The sequence below is a fragment of the Acomys russatus genome, chromosome 8 (genome assembly GCF_903995435.1).
Source record: "Acomys russatus chromosome 8, mAcoRus1.1, whole genome shotgun sequence".
Lineage (NCBI taxonomy): Eukaryota > Metazoa > Chordata > Mammalia > Rodentia > Muridae > Acomys > Acomys russatus.
The window spans coordinates 7,549,248-7,572,108 of NC_067144.1; the positions used below are offsets into that span (position 1 = coordinate 7,549,248).

Consider the following 22,861-nt stretch of genomic DNA (forward strand, 5'->3'; position numbering starts at 1 on the left):
ACACGCCACGTAATTACAGATGGTTTGTTATCTTATAATCCCCACCTGCCGCCCCTTCCCCCTGTAATCAAATCACAGAATCCCTCCTGTGGTGAACACACCATTTGCCGAGGCCATCCTCAGCGTTTGCAGTGTGTGTGTGAGCTGCTACACGTTTTGCCAAAGCTGCCAATCACTCCTTCACAGTGAGCTAAATCAGTCTCCCTAGAAAAATGCACCTATTTAATCCCAAACATGTCGCCAATTCTGTTCTTCAAGGTGACAGCACACACCTCAAAAACACCGGATCACGTGATTTTGATGTTTAACAATGACACTTGTAATTCCGGAGCCTGGGTCCCCTACTCAGATCTCTGGCTCCGAGTCCATTCTGTGGCCTTCAGAGGCTTGACAGTGCAAGTGTGTGCCTGTGACGTTAGGGAGTGGTGGGGTATTTCGAAAACTGACGAAACTCACTGAAGGAACAACACTGTGCTAAAGTAGGAAAGTCCCCACGTGTCACTTGACACCCACCTACCAGTTTATTAGCTCATGACTCCTGCCACTTCCCAGAAAACAGATTGGTTTTGTTTGTTTGTTTGTTTGTTTTTTGTTGTTTGTGGTTATGGCAGGAGTGTCACCGGAACAGTCAGAGAGTATCACAGCCAAGCATGCTTTTGTCTGCCTGTTAGTCTTCAGCATGCTGGTTGAGCAGAGAAGGTTGAAGGTTGAAGCACAGACACCTGTTGGCCTTTGTGGGAGGGGCTTGTACACAAACCTCGCCCTACATGGTGCCCACAATATTAGCTAGGAGTGAAGCCTGGGAGAGCTTCAGGTATCAGTGGAGGGTGGGGTGGTCTGTGGGGGTACTCAAACTGGGGCTTCCCTGACAGAGTGGGGTGTTCAAAAGCTCTCCCAGTTGTCTGATCTGTGCCGGAAGCGGCTGGTCTCAGGGCCAGGATTACCACTGATGGGCTGAGGCGGAAAATGGAGTGATGCAATGAATTTATTGTCCCTGACTGGGGACTGGAGTCTCCTTGCCCTTGCACATGCTGTTCCCATCACCTGGGGGACACTTGTTCCTTTGTGTCTGTCTCTTCTCTTGTGGCCACCACCTTGACAAGCTAACCATCTTTACAGCACTAAGCCCAAGAATCTGAATGCCGTCTTAGCTTTCCCTTTTACCTCAGTCTCATTCATCCACACAGCACTTCCCAGCAACAACCTCCTTTCTCCATCCCCATGGAGACACTGAGTGAAGACAGGGCTGTATCCTTCACACTGTTCCAGTTCCACGGCCTCCTTTTCTCTCTCCTCCTGCAGGTCCACCCTTCTAGTGTCTTCTCCACATTTCTGTCCTGGAGGGCAATGCTTGGGCCCCAGACCCTCCATGCTAGTGCCCCATGTCACCAATGTTGTGGCTTCCTCTGCATGCCTAGGCCTCAGGATCCAGGCTTTGCCCTTTTCCCTAGCCTTCCCTTTGTTACCCCTGGCCTCCCACCCTACCATCCTGCAATGCAGTGTTCTCAGTCCTAACATTCATACTTCTCATCACAGAAGCCACCTCTTGTCATCAGGTCTGCACTTGGTGGCTCTGTTATGGCCCTGGAGGATCAGGGATGGTGACCATATCCCTAAATGGACCGTAAACTCCCGGGAGAGCCATGGCATCTCCGCCGGGATCCGCTGAGTCCTGCTATATACCAGATGCTGTGGGAGGCGGCCAGGGCTCTCAGTCGGAGGTCTTTTCACATGCTATGTGTGACTGTACCTTTTTTTCCTGGCAAGGGAAGGGGAATGGTCCCGTGACAAGGTGACTGTGGCTAGCTGTTGTGCAGGAGAGGCCCTCTTCAGGTGAGGCCGGGGAGCACTCCACATGGGAGGATCTCTTGGAGGAGGCTGTGAGTGGGAGGAAGACTGCTCCACCTGAGGGTTTGAGAGCAGGGCTGGGTGGCTGGGATGCCACCAGAGCAGTAACTCAACTACCTCAGCCCCGCAGGTCACTTCAAGAAGCCTTTGGTGCCTTTTATGCACACCACAGACCCACGGATACTATGTGAGGAATGTTATGGCTACAGCAGGGGGAGGCGAACCCTCCGTGGGGAGGTGGAGATCACGGCCCAACTGCTTAAATGTTGAGGGAAGAAAGGAACAGCCTGTGCATTTACCTCACTGGCTTCTCTTTGAACCACTAACCTGTGTGAGAAAGTCTAACTTTCACCTCACATCACCATTCTCTTTTCCCAGCTATGTCTGTCTCCTGTGTTCTCGGCAGAGGCATTTTGTGCAATGTTCCGCCAAGGGCTGCTTTCTTCCTCTCGGTGAGTGGGACTGAGTGAAGAGACTGTGTGACAAGCCTGATACTGCAGCTGGGAGCTGCCTTTCCTCCCGCAGCCCCTGGACTTTCCTCTTCCCACAAACTTCAGAGCCCACAGTGGCAGCAGAGTGGGGTGTGTGTGTGTGTGTGTCTGTCTGTCGGACTCTGTGTGTGTATGTGTGAGAGAGAGAGAGAGAGAGCGAGAGAGCGTGCTGTGTGTGTGATGTGTGGATGATGATGATGATGATGATCTGGAAAATTCTCTTAGGCACTCTAGTTCTTGGAAACAGCATCACTTCCTGTCCTGTGAGGTCTTCCCTGACCACTCTCTGTCCCTCTCTGCCCCCTGGGCTTCCTTGGCTTCTCCTTTCTTACGTTTGTACTGCCCTCTGATAGTCTGCACATCTCACTCATTTCTCTGTTGCCTGGTTCTTGCCTCCAGAACAGCGGTTCTCAATTTTCCAAATGCAGTGACCCTTTAATACAGTTCCTCATCCTGTGGTGACCTCCTCCACGCCCCCAACCATAAAATTATTTCCATTGCTAATTCGTAACTGTAATTTGGCTACTGTTATGAATCTTAATGTAAGTATCTGTGTTTTCTGATGGTCTTAGGCGACCCCCATGAAAGGGTCATTTGACCCTTGAAGGGGTCTCGGCCCACAGGTTGAGAACTGCTGCTCTGGAGTGTAGGTTCTGTTAGGGCAGCAATTTTGCCTGTTCATTCCTTGGTGGCAACTCTCATGTCTCCAAGAGGGCTTGACCTACAGAGGTTCAAGGCAGCACTTGTGTGATGAGTGACAGATGCTGTGAAGCATCCCTGGGCTCATGGCTCTGGTTCTGCTCCTCTGAACTTGATGCCTGCCCACCCCAGTGCCTCTGTTGGCGGCTTTCCTATCTTCGTGTTCTAGATTCCAGAATTTACCTGGACTCTGCAGGAGTTAGGTCATGACTACGCCCAAGTTTCACAGATAATCCCCATCACTTTCTGGATCCAGGCAGGGGCAGGCTAGACCCCAAGCCCACAGCTGTCCAGCCTGCTCTCTTTCCTTTTCCATGGAGGACACAACTAGGCATGGCGTTGCCCTGCTTGCGCTAATCTGTGCTTTCCAGATGTGCTTCCCAGACTTAGGCTCCAGCTGTTTGTCTCTAGCTGATTGGCCATGCTTAGCTTCTCGACCTTTACTGATCACCATGGCTCTGCGTGGATCTCCAATCCTGCTTCAACTGTGTCGTGTTCTGGCACTGCCCAGTTCTGTCTGTGGCAGATATGAGCCCACAATGCAATGCTTCACCCCTCACATGTCATCAGTCAGTCCCAACAGGGGCGGGCACCCGTGTGGACAAGGCATGGCTCCATTCCTTCTTTAGCTCACTGCCTTCTGCCGACTCTAAATATACTCACTAGAGATAATGAGCAGAGGCCTTCCTGGCCATCCTTACCAATGCAGTCCAAAATCCAGCCAACTGTCCCATCTCCACCACAGGCAAGGACACGGAAGTCTGGGGTATCATGAAAAAAGTTCAGTCTGGAAAGGAGAAAGGGCACAGTGCTCTTGTTATAGGTTGTGGTTAATACTTGATACGTGTGTGTGTGTGTGTATGTACACATGCATTCGTGTATTCACATGTGTGCATGTATGTGTGATGTGATGGGTATGTACATGTGCATGTGTGCATGTGTCTATAGTGTGTGTCTCTCTGTGTGCATGTGCATGCATGTATTCGTGTGTGTGTGTGTGTGTGTGTGTGTGTGTGTGTGTGTGTGTGTGTTGGGGAGTACTAACATCCTAATAGAAGGAAAATCCGATCCAACATTCAGCAGAAACAGAAAACCATTTCTGAGAGTCCCTCAATGATTTGAGGAATTCACAGTTTTACATTTTGGCACGCATACAAACAGTCCCTAATATTTTGACTCCTCTCGTGCTCCCCTGACTTCCGTCTTTAATACCACCTCTTTAAGAGAGATGCAGTTAATTATCCGGGTCTTCATTTTCTCCTCTGTGGGCCCCCTGCCAAGGGGAAGGAGACCCCATTTTATAGAGCAGGACCTGGAGTTCACTGACCTCCATTAGGTCTGTGGATAGAATTCAGAGGTTGGTGAACTTGTAAGAGAAAACACGTCATTAATGTCATCTCTGATCTCTAACTGAGACCCAGCATGTCTTTCAATCATGACTGTAGATGACAGACCGCCGAGGCTTCGCTAGCTCCTGTGACGTGGTCAAAGTGAATATCACACCTATTTCACTGTCTCGTTAACCCTGTACCGTAGGCTGCATGCTGTCACGTCTGTAGCTTGTGGCTTTCGGTTTACAGTCATTATTTAACCTGACTACGGATATTGGTGTTTAATGTGTTGGCAGCACATGTTCACTTACATACCACGAAGTTATCTCTTGGTTTTTGGTAACTACTTCTTAACATAGTGTCTCCTGGAAACCACGTACCACCTCGTATTATGCTTCAGGAGATATTACTCTTCATGGTTTCCACAGTCTACCAGATCCCGGCAGAAAAAATCGTCAACCCCTGCTTCAGGGGGAAATGTGACCTGTGAGCACTTTGGGGGTGCAACTGAAGAATCTCAAAGCCTGTGCATCTCTCTTCCCCGCCAGATGGGCTGAGAAGACCTCAGGGTGCTCCGGGCACTGATGCCTGTGTTGGCAAGCCACTATGCCGCCTGACTTCTCTTGCAGAATGCTACTCTCCTGCGGGCAGCACATTCTGAGCAGAGGCTCCCTTCACCTGCATAGCCTGTCTGAGTACAGACAAGTATGCACATTGAAGATTCTGTGAATCCAACTGCTCTGGAAGAAGGCCCCAAGCTTGTCAGTCATAGGAAAGAAAAAACCCCAAAACAAAACAAACAAACAAACAAAAAACAAACACAAAAACAAAAAACAACCAAAGGCCAAAAAGGCTATGTTACTGAATCTTCTAGAAGAGAGTGGGGCAAAAAGGCACTGGATGTTTTGGCACACAGCGGTGCTATCCAGCAGTAACTAGAAGACACGTGCATGACCATGGTGGCAACCACAAGAGTCTGGATTGACTTCTAAGTAAATTCTGCAGGTAGGTGAATATGCACCTGTGTGCCTTTCTCCTTTTAACTGGGTCTTCTGCTTCCACGTCTATAAATAACCTCAGTGTCAGACAACCGAAAAACAGGGACAGGTTCCATTTTTAGACACCTTACTCCAGCCCCCTTGCAGGAATCTCAAAGAATCTAGACTAGAAATGCAGGCCAGGAGGTGCAAAAGCCCAGATCGGAACGGGAGGATGACTGGCAGAGTCACCAGCAGATGGCGCTAGGGCACCAGCTCTGACTGGGTAGGTGCCTTCAGGCCCACTGATGCGGAGGACAAGTGCCACCGGACCTTCAGTCCAGCCAGTGAGGCTCTGCCTCCTCCCTTCTAACAGCCCTTGCTGAGCTTCTACTAGCAAGCAGGGAGGTGGGAGAGGGGTCACTGTAACCACTGAAAAATCGGATAATTTCAGGAAAGAATGGTTTTGTGACTAAAATGCTCCCGTAGCAGAGCACAGGGCAGACTTTGAGTGACTGTGCCCATCTGCAGAGAGAAGACATTAAGAAGATATCAGCTAATAATAAGTTGCCGGCCTGCCTTCCCTGCCTGGCTAATGACTGGGGCCACAGTTTGCCTCTGACATTCAGCACCCCCTTTAATGACAAGGTATGCAGGGCGACTCCTTAAACAATCACAAGAGCCAAGACACCAGATGGTAGGCAGAAACAGTTAAGAGACAAGAGATTTAAAGGGCAAACAAAGGAAGATGTGTCCTTCAGAGACCAAAGCAGGGCATTGTCAAAACTGATGTCCATACCCTGGGGTGGGTCCTCCGTTGTCCAGGTTGAAAACTTGTTTAGGGTTGAGCAGGTAGTGGAATTTCCGAAGAATTCTATGAGGGAAAAAGAAGAGTGAGAGAGAGGGAAAATGGTACAGCAGACGTCCCATGGGGCGGATACCTTTGGCCCCATCTGTGGTGAGATCCAGCAGTTGCTTAAACCTAAGAAGGAACTGTAGCACGTAGCCCCGGATATCCTAGTGCACCTCGAATTCCCACATCCTTACCTCTGCCCAAAGCTGTCCCTTCATCTGACTCCATCACCACCCCACAAACTGCTTATTGCAGCGGCTATGGCAGAGAAACCCAGAGAAAGCAGGACTGCTACTGACTGTAAAGTTTCCTCCCGTTAGAGACCTCTGGCTAGTCTGTGTGCTTTAAGTAGGGTGATTCTGGCCTCTGTGGACTGTGCAGAGGCACGGAAGGCCCCTAGGGAGAGGGCTCAGCATCCTCATATGAGTGCACACAGGAGGAGGCGGGGCTGGGAAGCTGAGGGGCAATGGCCACGTCTGGGCTCTGGGCTCTGGCTTGGGACCACTAGGTCAGGTCTTGAGAGGGTCTTGCCTGTTGGACAGATGTGGGGTCCTCACAGTACTTGTGCGGGCTTCACCTAATGCTGTTTTTCTAAACCTGGGTTTCTGTTCTCCATGCTGTCCCCCCATTTCCCAGACTGAGCAGAGCTGGGAGACAGAATGGTTTGGGCCTGCCTCCATCTCTCCACCTACTCTGCTGAGTTTTCTCTGGCTTTACCCAGAGCCTGCATTTCCTTCACTGGTAAGGTGGGGTTGGGGTGAGGCCAGGTGGTCCTACTCAGGTGAGTCTCATCAAGCCCTTTAAACCAAGAAAAGCCTTGAGGTGTGGGCCAGGAAGGGACAGGTCCCTTAGAACTTGACTCTGGCAGCTTTCACAGGGGCTCTTGTGTGGCAGGTCCGGGGTTAAGCACTAAGACTATTCTAATCATTAAGGTTAAGCCTGTGAGAGGTGACATCATTGCTACCAATGGCATAGGGGAGGAAACTGAGGCATGGGGCATTAACTCAGCTGGGCCAGGTGATGAAGTGGCAAGTGGCCATGAGCCGTGAGCCCAGGTTTCCTTGACAACACAATCTACTTTATTGGGGCTGGGGGTGGGGGTAGGAGGTGGAGAGGCCCTTGGGTCAAGTTGTGTTAGCCTATTTTGAAAGAAAAGAAGACATACCTTTCTCCTTGTCTTCCTCCACTCTTGGGGTTCACTAAGACCAGCAGGGGATGAGTCCCCGGGTTAGGGATGATCTTGTACTTAAAACCAAGAAGAAAAAGAAATGAGCTTTGTACAGTTGTAGGATGAGATGGAAGCAGATGTTGGGGCAGCTTTGGGAAGTGGATGGGAAGCAAGCGCAGACATTGTGTGTGTGTGTGTGTGTGTGTGTGTGTGTGTGTGTGTGTGGTGGTGGTGTTTGTCTGCTGGCAGAGCTTTTGGAGGGAGAAAAATAGCTGATTACAGTTTGAGGGACTTTTAAGCTAGTTAATGGCAACAAGAGTTGGAAGTTGGGATCAGAGATGGGGCCATGGCACCAGCTTCAAACTGAACAATCGTGTGGCATTATTGCCCATGGCACAAGATTAAAATAGTGTAAGTCAGTGATTCTCAATTCGCCCTGACGCTGCCTCACTTTAATATAGTTCCTCACGTTATGACGACCCCCACAACCATAAAATTATTTTGTTGCCACTTCATAACTGCAACGTTGCCATTGTTATGAATTATTGTTACGACTCTGGTGTGCAGGATATCGGGCTTATAACCCCCAGAGAAGTGGAGACCCACAGCTTGAGAACCATAGGTCTAGAGGGTATATCCACCAAGTCATTTGCGTCAGTGAAGTGTGCATGGAGCACTCAGGCCCCATTATCTTCCAAATCCACTGCCCAGTGGGTCAGTGGGTGTCTCACCATTGGTGCCACACAAATATGCCCAGTCATGTGGTCTTCCCATAAAGCTAGTCCTCCCCCCTGGTGGCCTCTTCCTGGTAATGGTGTGGTTACTCAGCTGGCCATCCAAGGGGAGATCCTGACCTGCCAAGTCCTTTCTTAAGAAGTTGCCTGGCAGCCATCATGGCCCCCGTGCTATTGAGGCCTTTCCTACCCCCAACTGTATCCTCCGTTCCCACCTCCACCCCAGTTCCCTCTTGAGACACCACATCATACATAACACTTCTGCTAAAGCACCTGTAATGGTGCCCTGTCACTCTCAGCATCAAATCAAGGCCTTCTCCGTTTCACTCCTTTCTTCTGCTCTCTCCTCATTCCTCCTGTCCATCAGTGAGAGGTCCAGAATCCCACTAGCACCCTCTAGGGAGTGTGTCTGCCCATGTGTATGCTCTTGTTCCATGTCCTGAAATACTCTCTTCTTTTTTTGGGGGTGGGGTGGGGATGTTTTTACAATACAGAGTTTCTTTGTCTAAGCATGGTTGTCCTGGAACTCAATTTGTAGTAGACCAGGCTGGCCCCAAACTCCTAGCGATTTGCTTGCCTCTGCCTCCGGACTGCTGGGATTAAAAGCGTGCATTTCTTTTTTGCAGCCTCTCAAAGAAATCCAGAACAAGCTGGGCAGTGGTAGCATACCTTTAAAAATCAAAGCCCTCGGTGGAGCCGAGGCAGGTGGGTGTCTGTGAGTTCGAGGCCAGCCTAGTCTACAGAGTGAGTTCAAGGATAGCCAGGGCTACATATAGAAACAGTGTCTCAAAAACAAACAAACAGACAAACAACTCCCCCAACCCCCCCAAGACAAAATCATCCATAACTGAAAGAAACAAATGAAAAGGTGTCTAGATAACCCAGGGCCCAGTTCCAGAGCCATCCCCTCTGTGACATCCTCTACTGCCACTAAAAGGACTGTAACGTGAAATGTGTAGTCTCTCCTGAAGGGTTTGTGTTGGTTTCTTTGCATTTATTCTTGTCTTTCATTTTGTATTTAAAATCTCAAACCATCAAGTAGATCAGAAAGGATGAGCATGGAGTGGGACGGACGTGGGCCCCAAGGTGCCTGACACAGCAGCGGGCCCTCAGTTAATTTCTATGCATTTAGCTGAATGTTTTTCCCCACACAGAGGTACAGCTTGGCTTCATGTTCAATATTTAATGCCTGCATTTGCTAGTTTAAAACTTCACACCCATCTATCACAACATGACAGGTTTGCAAAGTGCAATGATTGTTGTTTATGATTTTAAAGAATTCTCTCGTCTCTTACAGTAATTGTGTGAGACTCAGAACATCCTGGAGCCAGGGGCATAAGTCCTTAGGTATAGGGTATAGGGGATGATAGCCAAACAGGTACTTGATAGCCCATATTGCATGGGACGTGCCAGTAAGATTGGGCTAGTATGGGACAACTTATGTCTCTTGCTCTCCGTGTGTGTGTGTGTGTGTGTGTGTGTGTGTGTGTGTGTGTGTGTGTTCATCTATGTGTCTAGACTCGTGGTATCCAAAATTTTCTCTTTTGAGTTTTTAGAGCAGTGGTTCTCAACCTGTGGGACAGAACACTTTTGGGGAGGGGGTGGCAAACAACCCTTTCACAGGGGTCACGTATCAGATATCCCACGTATCAGATATTCGCATTACGATTCATGACAGTAGCAACATTACAGTTATGAAGTAGCAACAAATAGTTTTAATGATTGTGGGTCACGACAACACGAGGAGCTCTTCTAAAGGGTCATAGCAATAGGAAGGCTGAGAACCACTGGTCTAGCACATTGCCATCTGTTGGTGGCCCCCATTCTGTTTACCTTGCACCTCCAATTTCAATTTACCTTGCAATGTCAAAACACACAATCTCCAGGGTCCCACTCTTACAGCACTGTGGGAGGCAGGCCGTGCAGGGGTGCTAGTCCACTTTTAAAACAACAAAATGTTGCCTCGGAGGCTTAGGATATGGCTCCACTTTCTTATTTCCTGTTCTGATATCCTGTGTGCCTGATCAGGCTGCCTTCTCTGCATTCCTCAGAACTTCGTGGAGGATGTGAAAAAAAAATTCACTGGTGATGATTAGTGAAATAAATGAGGTTTTAAATACACACTTAAGGCTGGAGAACCTTTGGATCTGGTCTGCTTTTGTTTTTGGTTGACTATGTTTCAGAGATAGCTGGACAATGGTACAAAATCTATTGTCTAATTAAAAACAAATTATTTCTCTATTTTTTTTTAAATGTGAGTGCTTTGTCTGCACGTACACCTGCATACCAGAAGAGGGCATCCGATTCCTTTATAGCGGGTTGTGAGCCTCCATGTTGCTGCTGGGAATGGAACTCAGGACCTCTGGAGGAGCAGCTAGTGTTCTTAACTACTTAGCCATCTCACCAGCCCCCGCTGTCTAGTTTTACATGACACGTTTGTTACTGTTTAGGAGGTCTGCATGTTGTAGTTTCATGTAACTTTCTCTTAAAGAGGTGACAGGGCCAACTAGACCATCAATGGTATCAGCCAATGACCTCGCTCTCTACTGTCTACTGGGCGGTACTTAAAGGTTAACTCCAGAGGCCCAAGTAAATGTCTTCCTGTGTGACAGAATTGGTGCTATGAGAAAGCAAATGCTGAGAGGCGTTTCTTTAGACCCCCAAGCCCTGCTCTCCCCGCCCCAGCCTTTGGACCCACCTAAGACTGCTCACTCATGAGTTACCTGCGTTACAAGTTCACCCTTGGCGGCCACACTACCGTCGGACTTCCCTCCTTGCCTGTCCTGTGTGTAAGAGAGAGAGAGAGAGAGAGAAAGAGAGAGAGAGAGAGAGAGGGAGAGAGAGAGAGAACACAATCAACTTTGGAGAGGGAAAGGTCTCCTACCAGGACAAGAGCAGAATTAAGTATTAGAGCAAATGGCTACCAGTATTGAAGAGCTTATACAGGCAGAAAACAGTGAGGTTTTCCAAGGGGGATTTCGGATCTCAGACAAGGCTATGGCCCACAAGCCTCTTTGCTTCTGCAGGCTCCCATGATCCCTGTAACCTGTGGTTCCTTCGTGATGACTGTAACCTCGGGGCACAGGAAGGACGTGGGAGGGATTGAAGTAAGTAGAAATCTAGTTTGTTGGTCCAGGGCTTTAAGGACAGTGAGAAGCCAGGCCTTACGTTCAACTTTCCTGCTCAGCAGGACTTGTCACCACGGCTCTACTTTCTTGTTTCAAAGCTCATTGTTAATTGCATTGAAATTTGTCTAGCAGACAGTGTTATGTGATACTGTGTGTGTGTGTGTTTGAGTGCGCACGCGCGTGTGTGTGCTCAAGTGACTGCGCCTCCGAAGACAACATTGGCCTTACCTGATCTTCAGACTTTTTTTTTTTTGTCAAGAGAATAATGAAGCATCCTGCATCTAATTTTTGTGTTGTTGTTTTGTCTAGCTTTGTATTTTTGAGTGTCTCCACTTTTGTGTGGTCTGCCTTTCCCATCACAATGTAGTGATTCGTCACGTGATCTCAGCTTGTTCAGCCGTGCTGTGAATAACTGTGTAATTGTCTTTTGGTGGAATAAATGGTCGCATTTCTCCACAGGAGGAGAGTGTTCGGGATGTGAAGTTTGTGTATTTCTAAGCTAATGGAAAGTGACAGATGGATTTCCAAAGTGGTGATTTTCTTATAGGATTTTAAATGAGACAAAAAGTATCTGTTCTAGTCAAGGGTGTGAGAGGGCCTTGAGTGTCAGTGGGGCTTGGCAACGGTTTGAAGATGGAAGTGCTGTTTCAGCAGGCACAAGGGGCTTGAGGTAGAAGTTAAAGGGAGTTCATTTCACCGCCATTTGTTTCTGGGATCTGTTTGGGGCACTCAGGTAGGAGAGATGGGAGACCCATGTGTGAGCACAGGAGAAAGCTTGGCAGGGGTGAAGGAGGCCAAGAAACCAGGCTAAGGGCAGGTGGTGCACTGAGCTGGCCTCTGCCGGAAAGATGCTTAGGAGTGCTTAGGTGTGGAAGCAGCAGTCGGAAGCTGCTGTGTCAGGAGTTGTCTTGCTCCGTCTGGTTGGCATAGCACTGAGTTCTTGTAAACATTCACCAAGGCATAAGCCTTAGAGGCTGGCAGGGAAACACTCTGGGGTACTTGTGAATGCTGCCCATCGCTGACCCCTGAACCTGGAAAAGCCAGATCCCTGGCAGGAGCTGGACCACTTACTCGGGTGACCGGGCATATGGACGTAGGCAGCAAAATGTGGTCTTTGAGTTCCCCACCATCACATACCGTCGATAATTCACATTTGCGGTGAAACTGGAGGGAAAAACGGAGGCAAAGATGAGCAGAAACGAACAAAGAAACATTAGGGCAGTCGCTGTAGAGTTTTTCTGGGGAAACAAGCTGTCCAGTGCCCCTGTGTCCTTGGGCACTGCTGGCTTTGGCTTTGGCTTTGACAGGATTGTCGAGTATGCGTGAACATGTGGAGTGTCTGCTAAGGACATTGACGTGAGATCAAGAGCTGCCCTCCATGTGCGGTAACCTGTGTGGATTCTACGCCCCTGCCCCTAGATTTCTGGTTTAGACACTCTAGAAGAAGGCTGCCTCTGAGAATGAAATTTTGGGAGGCTGGAGAGAACACACCATTGAACCCCTGTACTGTAAGAGCCCCTTTGTCTGGCTTGGAGGAGCCTCCTCTTTAGGGCCGACACCAAGCCAGGGGGCACAAGAAACGGGCCCAGAATTGGCTTTGGGAGGAAGGCTAGGCAGCCCTGTGGCATCTGTCACATTGACATTGTGAGCTGTGGCACTGGAATGCCAGGGGCATGACTGGCCCCTGAACAAGGCAGGGTGCTAAGAGGAACTTGCCCTTGGGTCAAGTTCTAACTCTAAGATGTAAGGAGCTGGCTCTCCTGGATTTAATCCCTCTCCCAGCCCGTTGGTACCTCAGGCCCCAGGTAAAGGACGGTCATGATATAGCCAGCTGTTCCTAGCTGCCAGTCACGTAGGCAGTAGGTTGGCCAAATCTTTATGCAGCATCCCTCACACAACTTGAGGAGTCATTGGAGGCTGAGAGGCTCAAATGGGGGCGCGGTGTGTGTGTGTGTGTGTGTGTGTGTGTGTGTGTGTGTGTGTGTGTGACTGTGTGTGTCTAGGATCCTTTAGCTATTATTCCTTCACTCAACACTTGCCCTCTGGAGGGATGCTCACAGCTCCAAGCTATAGCTCGAACAAAACCCACACTAAAAAGAAGCAGGGCTGCCTTTGGGTACCGACCCACCGTCATCCGGCACCACACGCAGTGCCGCGCGGTGACACTCTGGTAGCACTTGATACTTTTGTGGCACCGGTCACACTTGACGGAGGAGTTCCCTTCCACCCACGCGTGCTGCATCACCTGTGGGAGGGAAGGGAAGGATACCAGGAAAGGCAGTGGAACCACACCCCTGGGGCCAGGGCAACAAAGAAGTGGGAGGGCCCTATTTCCTCAGTGTGAAAGTTTATTGGATGCAGAGTTTCCCCCCCTGGCTGGCCACCACTGTACTAAGCAACACAGATTAAAACAAAACAAAACCTTCTCTGCTTTGCCTGTACTAGCTCTCACGTCGGCAGGCATCCTTCCGGTCCCTCTGTCTTGCAGAACCTGTTCGCAAGCCCTGTCCTCATGTCAGTCCTTTTCTGAGAGGCGATATGGTATAGGGGAAAAAAGAGGGCTCTGGTGCAGACCAAACCCATGGGAGTCACTGATTTTGTACATCGCAGCAGGGTGAGTTTTGGCTAGTTCAGGACCTCTCTGAGTTTCTGGACCATCTAACCCCCCCGCCCCCCCCCCATCTCTTTTGACACTAGCACGAGGCGCCAAGAAGTCCCAGTGTCCACCTCACACTCCAAATGTAAATGAGTCTCTGAGGGTGGAGCCCCGGAGGCTTGACTGTTATAATTTAAATCCACACGCATTCAAGTGCCCTATGTGCTTATTATGATGTGTACCGATGGCCGAGAAGCCACCTGGAAGGGAACTAGATTACAGAGCCTAAAGCAATCAGTCAGGGTCCCTTTCAGACTAATTTCTTGGCCCTCCGCTTGCATCATCTACCTGGCTGTGAAATGCCGCCAAGGCAGAGCAGTGGGGTTTGTGTGGGAGCCCCTGAGCCATTGCCCGGGAGCCTCTGTACTCAGGTCTCTCCTCCCAGGAGCCCACAGAACTCAAAACTTCCCATCAAGGTGCCCTGAACTGCAGAAGGAAGAAGTTTTGGAGGGGGCACACCTTGAAGTGCCCGGCTTCAAATGCTGTATTAGAAACACGTGAACTATTTACATGATATAGTCCACGTTTGCATTTAGCAAGAGTAAATGTTTAGAATTACTTAGCAGTTAAGTTGTGTGACTCTATGACTCTATTTACCTAGAATGTATGTGTGTGTGTGTATTTTTTTTTTTTTTTTGCTATAATTTATGGCCCCAAAACATACATCACACTTAGTTTGTAGCCTTTCGGCTCCAGCTGCATCACTGAGGGCACAAAGAGGTCACTTTGTGGACTTGAATTCTCCATAGTCACACAGGCTGTGCACTGAGATTGTTGTTTTCGTTTGGCAGAGGGACAGGTGGAGGCTTCCAAGGGGTGAGTGACCGGCTTCAGGTTCTAAGACTGGCGGGTAGCCACACAGGCACCCCCAGCCAGGGCTTTCTGCTATGTCTCAGGGTTGTTATTACCCCAGAACCATGTTGCTTTCTCTAGCCTGTCTGGGGTCTGAGGAGATGGCGAGAGTCTTGGGTTGTCCCTGCAGGCTCACAAGATTGAGAATGTGCTCTTGTGGCCCCCTCTGCAGTGTCACCCTGTTCTGTGTTGGGTGACTAGGGAGGCCCGAACGTAGGAGGCCAGCCCACTGTGGGCTCTGGAGGAAGCCAGGCATGGACATGGAGACGTATGTATAGGGAGTGGTTCAGGGGAGTGGTGTGGAAAGAGGAGACAACAGGTCATGCGGGGGGGGGGGTTATGGGGCATGCATATGAGGGGTCCTCCGAGGAGCCCTCCTCCCGGGGGGGGGCCTTCTGAGGGATGGCTGTGAGCCATCCCACCCCCTAACTCCTGACTCGCATTCCTCAGCCACATCTTCCCTCTGCAGCAGTGCAGATGCGCGTCCCCCAGTTTAAAGGGCAATCTAGTTCCAGACTCAGCTAACGACACCACCCCAAAGGCCAGGCGAGCCCCGAGAGCCATTCCCCACCTGTTGCCCTCTCACCCTCTGCACCCACATGTCCTGGAGCTGTACCTCTCAGCTGCCCTTGAAATCCCCGTCTTCCTTTGTCTTTTCTGCCTGTGTTAGTGGAGTCTATGGGGGGAGGGGCACCGAGACACAACAGGTCCTCCACGGGTGGATGCAAAGAGACCCAATAGGTTCTGCCTCCGGACAGCGCTCCCTTCTGCTGTAACTGCTGGGAGACTCTTCTTCTCCCTTCTGCTTTCTCGCCTATGCCAACCTCATGAAGAGTCATATAGTTAGCTAGCAAACTTCATCACCTCTTTATGTCTGAGGCTCTTCCTTGATCCACCACTGCTTTCTAATTCTGGAGCTGGTCTCCCAAACCCTCTTCCAGGTAGGGTTTGCATTTACCATGTGAACACAGCCACTTGTCCTTCCCTGTGATTGTCTTCTGACCCAGTCATTCCAAACCAAAGTCCTGGCCACTGTCAGGCACATCTCGGTTGCCTCTACACAGGAGCCCCCTTTCTGCTAGAATGCTATGTCCTCTTCCGTGCTTTATAAACCTTTTCCTTTCAGGCCTCAACTTCACAGTCCACCTGGCCCTATTATGATAGTGCACACCTCCTGGCTTTGTACCTATCTATCTGTCTTAATCTGTGCAGACTTTGAGAAGACTGGATACCATTTCTCATGATCTGTGGGATACCCCGGTACAGTGCCTGGCATACAGGGGGCCTCAGGGAGATGCTGAATGGATTGATGGATGAGTGGGATGGCTTAAGGGTGGTCCTTGAGGCAGAGAAGGAACTAGAGAAATCTCTCAAAGCTCCTTCCTGCATAGGAATCTATGATGATGGACGTGTTGTCCCTGAGGCAGCATGCAGTACAATGAGCCAATAGGTGTCACCAACCTCGCCACTCCTTTTGGCTTTTGAGTATGTTTTAACACATCCGGGGATGTTTTTGGATACACAGCGTTGGTGGACAGTGTATTTACAGTCTGGAAAAAAAAAGAAAAAAGAAAAGAAAAAGGGACAGTGTTTATGAATACCACCAAGGAAAGATCTAGCACCCCTTCCCCAGGGCACACACTTCAGCGAAGGCTTGTTTCTCCTTCTGGGTGGTCAGTGAGGGAAAGGGACGTTTGGACTTGGCCTGGCCTAGCAGAAATCTAACACTGGGCTGTTTGAGCTGTCTGTAGCTGCCTCCCAGTTCTTCTTTGGTGCCGCTACCTCTTCATAGCACCTTCCTCTCGTGGCCGTGACTGCACAGAGCAGGGGCCTGAGAAGGGGCAGTGTGAGACAGATGCCTCAGCACTGCACGTCGGGATGCCAGTAAGTGAACAAAAAGGCCACGGTCCCTGGGCTGACGGCAGATGCTGTTGGCCACAACCTACAGCATCTTGAGTGAATTATTTTGCCCTGGGGAAATTCAGGTTCTCTGTCCCACGTGCACACAGTGGGGCCCCTCTCTCTGGACAGGGGTTTCTCAATAATAAGTAAGACATTGGTGAAGGATCAGACTAGTTATTCCACAGTTTGCCATCGTTGTTGGGACTGTGATGATGCAAATGCCAAACTCAACAGGAATGCGTTCCGGTTGGTGTCTGCGATCTGGCCATGAGGTGACTGGTGACTGGCAGGGCTTGATGTACCCACATTTCCTGGCCCCTCTGAAGCCTTAGCCCTGTATCCCCTCACTCTTTCCCCATTTCCCTCAAATCACCCTTTCCTTCCCTCTATTTCTTTCTGTGTGTACTTTCTTGGTTCTGATTCTAGTCCCTCATTTGTGATGTGTTTTTTTTTTTCTGCTTTTTCCTTCAGTTTTAGTAAATAGATTACAAAAACAAAATAAACATATAATTTAATTTTCATTGCATTTTTAGAATACATGACATGTTCTTTTTTTTTTTTTGAGACAGGGTTTCTCTGTGTAGCCTTGACTGTCCTGGACTCACTTTGTAGACTCACAGAGATTCGCCTGCCTCTGCCTCCTGAGTGCTGGGAGGCACCACGCCTGGCTCATGATATGTTCTTAACTGTTTAGAACACCCCTCTAAGCACACATGAAATGAATGTTGGCTAGAAACACAGCTGCGATTCGCATGTGATGCCTTTGATTTATGTAAGGACTGTAATGCTTGTGACTCCAACAGTAGCAAGCATCTTGTCCATTTGACTCAGCTAGCCCCAAAGCAGGGCACAGAGGCCTTGCTGTTGGAACCTTAGGGCAACCCCACCATCTGGGACACAGAATGTCTGGACTGTGTCTGCTGGAACGACCCACTAAGCACGTAGAAGGCAAACAGAGCTGAGGGAAGAGGTGCAGAGGACGCTCACTCACAAATGCAGCACAGGCCTTGCTTGCGGACACCCATCAGCATAATGTGGCAGAAGTTGCAGTAAGTGGGCTTCTTGAAATGTTTCAGGGTCCAGGCGTGCCTGCCATCTCCCTTGGAGCCCTGCAGGGGTAATGATGGTAGGATGTTGAGCTGGGACCCTCATGTCGGTGCGTCTTTTCCTCCATGTTCTCTTCTCACACTTGGAAGACAAGCTACTCAGATTTGTGAACAAATTCTTAGTATGTGTTTCTGAAATTATCACATACGAAAGACCAGGGCACCTGAATGGAAGTGCGGAGGAGCCCCACTCTCCTACCTAGATGCAGAAATATAACGGAAAGAGGAATTTGATGTCTGTCTGTTTGTCTGTCTCTCTGCCTCTCTATCATCTATCCATCTATGTATCTATCTATGTATCTATCAATCATCTATCTAATCTACCAATTATTTATCTATCTATCCATATATTCATTTATAATCTAACTAATCTATCAAGCATCCATCCATCATTGAACTATCTATCCATCTATCTAATCTGTCAATCATCTATCATTCCATCTATCCACCTATCATCGATCTATCCATTCATCTATTCATCTATCTATCAATCATCTATCTATCTATTATCTGTCTGTCCATCCATTATGTATGTATGTATGTATGTATGTATGTATGTATGTATGTATGTATATATCTGTCAATCAATCATCTATCTATCTATCTATCTATCTATCTATCTATCTATGCAGCTGTAGATCTGAAGAGTCTTCAATAATTATAGTCTTTGACTCAGCAGCATTCTTGGACTCCAGTCTAAATAACCTTTGAGAAACCAGACAAGCATTTCTGTGCTAGTCAGATACAGCATTATTCCAAGTAGTGGGGAGCTAGAAATGTCCTAGCCATGCCTAGATTACTTACGTTGTAGTCCATTCATATAACTGCATAGGAACACGTTCATGGTATAATGCTAAGTGAAAAAATTGGAATGCAAATTTGATAGCGTATTATGATTTCAGCTGTAATAACAAGATATTTAATGGGATCTCAGGTGTGATGGCACACACCTTTAATCCCAGCACTTGGGAGGCAGAAGCAGGCAGATCTTTTTGAGTTTGAGGCCAGCCTGGTCTACATAGTGAGTTCCAGGACAGCCAAGGCTATGTAGAGAGACTCTGTCTCAAAAGAACAAGTGAACTAGCAAACAAACAAACAAACAAACAAAATATATTTGATGGTGAAAGATTTCATGAGCCTGTTAACTAAAGTTAGCTATATTTGGAAACACTGTGTATTTGTTTTCCCCCCTCTAATTTCTGTTTCCTTTTTTATATTCTCTGGTGAGAATAGACTAGCATTATAACCAAGAACATATGGCTTAATAAAAATAATATGCTTTTTATACCAACGAAGACATTTAGGTCTATTTATTTTATGTGTATGAGTGTTTTGCATATGCGTATATATTTATATACGTAGACATGCCACTTGTGTGCTTATCTGAACTTGCTGCAAACATAAAATGCTGAGCTGAGGACTGGGGAGACGGCTCAGTGGGTAGAGGCACTTGCTCCTGGGCTTGGTAACCTAAGTTCGACATGATGCAGGGAACGAGCAACTCCTCACACGATCATATCTTCCCTGGCACGTGAAGCCCACCATATGCCAGGCCCTGGGTACAAAACCTGGCTAGAGCCTGGCTTTGGGACGTGTCTTCTGCTGAGTCTCTCCCAGGTGTCCCACGCAGCAGCACTGGGTTTGGACTGAAGAGCAGTGGGAACTGCAGTAGCAAAGTTATCCTTGGATGTGTGGTCCTGTCCTCGGATCTGGGTGTCCATGCCTTTTGCTGGTCCTTGTGGTCAGCCCTGCTGCTGGGTCTAGACTTCTTTTTGGTTCTTGGGGTCCACATTCTTTGTCAAAGTCTTATCTGTTCCTCCAGCTTTTGTCTTTTTACTACTTCAGAACCCTCTTCACAACCTGAATCGTACAGCATCAAAGCCCCTTTGTCTGAGCGTCTCCACTCTCAGCATGCAGATTTACAGGTGGGCAACAATTCACAAAAAGACCAATTTATTCATCCCTTTGGTAGATATTTGCTTTAAGGACTGATGATGATGACAATGATAATTACTACTACTACTCCTGATGAGGATGAGGATGTTATTCCAGTCCACTCTCAGATTCTAATCTGTACCAAATTCTTGCAGGGGCGGGGAGGAATGACAAAGTAGCGGAGGAGGGTGGAGTTTGCTACTAGTGTACAGATAAGAAAACAGACTCAGAGGAATTGTGTATCTAGGCCAATGCCACAGGAAGAACGAGTGACAGCCAGCTGTCACTCTTGAGGCTCTGTGCACCGCTCTCCATCACCTCTACAAGGATTTTCCTGGACAGAAGGAACTGGGCGCCTTGTCAGCAGATTATTCACTGACTCAAAGGCCATCATTTTCCCTGAAAACACCTCCTTTCTTGAGGTTCTCTAGCCCCACTCCTTCCCCACCCTGCTTGCTCAGAGCCCAGAGGATGGAGGGCTCAAGTGAAGCTTCTGCTTGGGTTCTAGCACCACCATGTGGCTCGTTCGTTTCTGGCCAGGTTTTCCCCCATTGCTTCGATTTTACCAGGAGACTTGCATGGAGAGCCCCAGCATCCTCGGTGGTCCTATATGTGATTGAAAATGGCAGGAAAGCAGCAAGCCATTCAGGATGTTGGCAGGGCTTTCTCCAGAAGCCTAAATGTTACCCGTTAAGAACTTACTTAGAACACAAGCACAAGAGATTTATAAGGCTTTTGATTGATATCAATAAAATTTACATTTGTTTTTTGTTTTCCACTCTTTTTTTTTTGCATGTGAATCCCCGTTTTACGTAAGGCTGATTTGGTGTTTGGCAGGGACACTGGGAAGGATGCTGAGGAAATACACAGGTTTGCCTGCTGCCTCCAGAAGAGTGGGCTCTTTCCATACACGCTGCTAGTTGGTGCTTTGAACATTAGCGAGTTCAGTATAAAGAGTTGTTGCTTCCTTGAGCTTAAAAGGTCCCAGTTTTGTTCCCCCAAATGAGAACAAAGGACAGTGTGTTAGAACAGCAAGCAAACAGAGCTTCTCTCTGGATCCAGTTCCAAGTGAGCACTGACAACAGTCTCCTCTGCATCTGGGTTCTTGTATGTGTAGCCGCTCAGCAAGAGGTCACTGCACACAGGTCCCAGCGCTAGTGAGTGTGGCAGACGTATTTCTTGTTAGGTGTATGTCCTTGGTCCAGGCCTTTACACTGCCGGACCTCCATTTGTAGAATGAAAGGGACGGAGAAAGAGGCACAAAGGACTCAGCCACGTCATATGCAACCTCAAGAGCTAGAACATGTCATCAGGCCAGACCGTGTGTGCAGGCCTGTAAGCCTAGCTGCTCTGGAAACTGAATCAAGAAGATAAGGAATTCAAGTAGCACGGCCAGTCTGGGGTTATATAGCAAGTCTGAGGGCAGCCTGTGCAATGGAGTGAGACTTGGACTCAAAAGTAAACTGTAAAAAGGGAAGTGGAGATATGGACCAGTGGCTGAGTGCTCACTAGCTCGTGTGAGGTCCTTGGTTCAATCCTCTCCCCTGCCTCAGAAATAGAAAACAGAATGAGGCAACAACATCTTTTTCATTCTTTAGGGATGAGCCAAATATTTTCCAAGGTTTCTTCCTGCTGCTCTGACTGACGTGCAGGGTGTTGGAAAGTGTGGGAAATTTGGAGCTGGGTACAAAATCCAGTCCTTGAACTCCCCTACACTATCAGTATCCCCCCTCCCCAACTCCCTTCCTTCCTTTGCCAACTTTTTGCATTTTCTTAAAAATTTTTCTTAAAAAAATTTAATTACTCTTATTCGCTGACAGAGGGGGTGGGCAATTGTGTCATGGTTTGTGGAGGTCAGATGACAAGGAAGTGGGTTCATTTCACCCATCATGTGGGTTCTGGGAATTGAACTCAGGTTATTAGGCTTGGTGGCAAGTGCCCTTCCATGCAGAGCCATCTTGTGGATCCCTCCTAGTATCTTAAGACCTAACTTGATGAGATGGAGAGCTTCCCCTTGAAGTTTTTTTTTTTTAAAAAAAAAAAAAAGAAAGAAAAAAAATTCGCTTAGCCTGGTTGAGAGCAAGTGTGTTGCAGGCAAATGCTCTCTATCTGTGTCCCACAACCAAAAATTTCCCTTAGTAATAGAGCAGCAAAGGGTTTCCAGGTAAGAAGAATATATTTTGGGCACAAACAAGTGAAAAAGGTGAAAATGCCGAGCAACCTGGAGCCAGCCTGGAGCGCATGGCTTCTGCACCAGGAAGTCCGGAACAGGCACTGACAACAATACGGAATTCAGTAAGTTTACTGACTTACAGAGTCATCCATTCCCAGGAGGACCAGCAGTGGGATGGTTGTCATCCCTCCATTGACCCACTCCTGTAGAGACACGAAGCCGTCCTTGTCATAATCCATCCCTTGGAGCATCTCCTTCAGTATCTGTGGAATTCAAAGAACAATGGTCCATTGCCATCCATTGCTAGATGCCCCTGCTCTCTGCTTTCTCTTTGGTCCTGCGTTGTGTTTTCTGTTTCACTCACATGCCCTCTTATCCAGAGTGAGTAGAGTGGCAAGAGACCAAAACAGTGAGAGATCAGGGTTTTAGGTCCAGCTCTGCCCTGCCCTGATCATAGGTGGCTCTGCACTGCTCATCTTTTGTTGTTATTGTTTGTTTTGTTTTTTGTTTTTCAAGACAGGGTTTCTCTGTGCAGCCTTGGCTGTCCTGGACTCACTTTGTAGACCAGGCTGGCCTCGAACTCACAGAGATCCACTTGCTTCTGCTTCCCGAGTGCTGGGATTAAAGGCGTGTGCCACCACATCCCCCTGATTGGTTCACAGTGCCTTAGCTAGGACTGCATAAACACTGTGTAATCTAATACCTTGTGCATAGCACCCCCTAGTGCAGTTATCATTAACAGCTGACGATTGACAATTTTTCCAAAAGTCGTTTCAGGCTCTAACTTGTCTGTCTTATGAATTTCTATCATGAAACTGCCTCTGGTGGGAAAGTTGGGGCAAACTGTGGTGTCCCCCATGTCTAGACTTCCTCTTGCTGCTTTTAGCGTCTTTCCTGTTGGAGAAAGGGGAGGCCAAAGTGTAGGTCTCCAAAGAAAATGCTGGGAGGATGAGAGTGGGACCACCACACAGCAAGCATTCAACCATTTGTGTCCACATGCCAGGCGTG

General features: G+C 48.4%; 1 protein-coding gene across 3 annotated transcripts in view; it reads right to left on the reverse strand.

Annotated features, from left to right (window-relative positions):
• Dgkg (diacylglycerol kinase gamma) overlaps positions 1 to 22,861 on the reverse strand; it is a 156,074-nt gene that overhangs the window by 95,672 nt on the left and 37,541 nt on the right. For 2 of the 3 annotated variants that reach the window (XM_051150761.1, XM_051150759.1), the window contains 9 exons: positions 21,994 to 22,116; positions 17,631 to 17,748; positions 16,199 to 16,287; positions 13,358 to 13,474; positions 12,301 to 12,393; positions 10,825 to 10,884; positions 7,365 to 7,444; positions 6,146 to 6,220; positions 3,740 to 3,825 (listed from right to left, as the gene is read on the reverse strand). In XM_051150761.1, coding sequence (XP_051006718.1) covers positions 3,740 to 3,825; positions 6,146 to 6,220; positions 7,365 to 7,444; positions 10,825 to 10,884; positions 12,301 to 12,393; positions 13,358 to 13,474; positions 16,199 to 16,287; positions 17,631 to 17,748; positions 21,994 to 22,116 — 841 coding nt within the window. The remainder of the gene's footprint in view (positions 1 to 3,739; positions 3,826 to 6,145; positions 6,221 to 7,364; positions 7,445 to 10,824; positions 10,885 to 12,300; positions 12,394 to 13,357; positions 13,475 to 16,198; positions 16,288 to 17,630; positions 17,749 to 21,993; positions 22,117 to 22,861) is intronic. The other variant, XM_051150760.1, reaches the window with a different exon arrangement.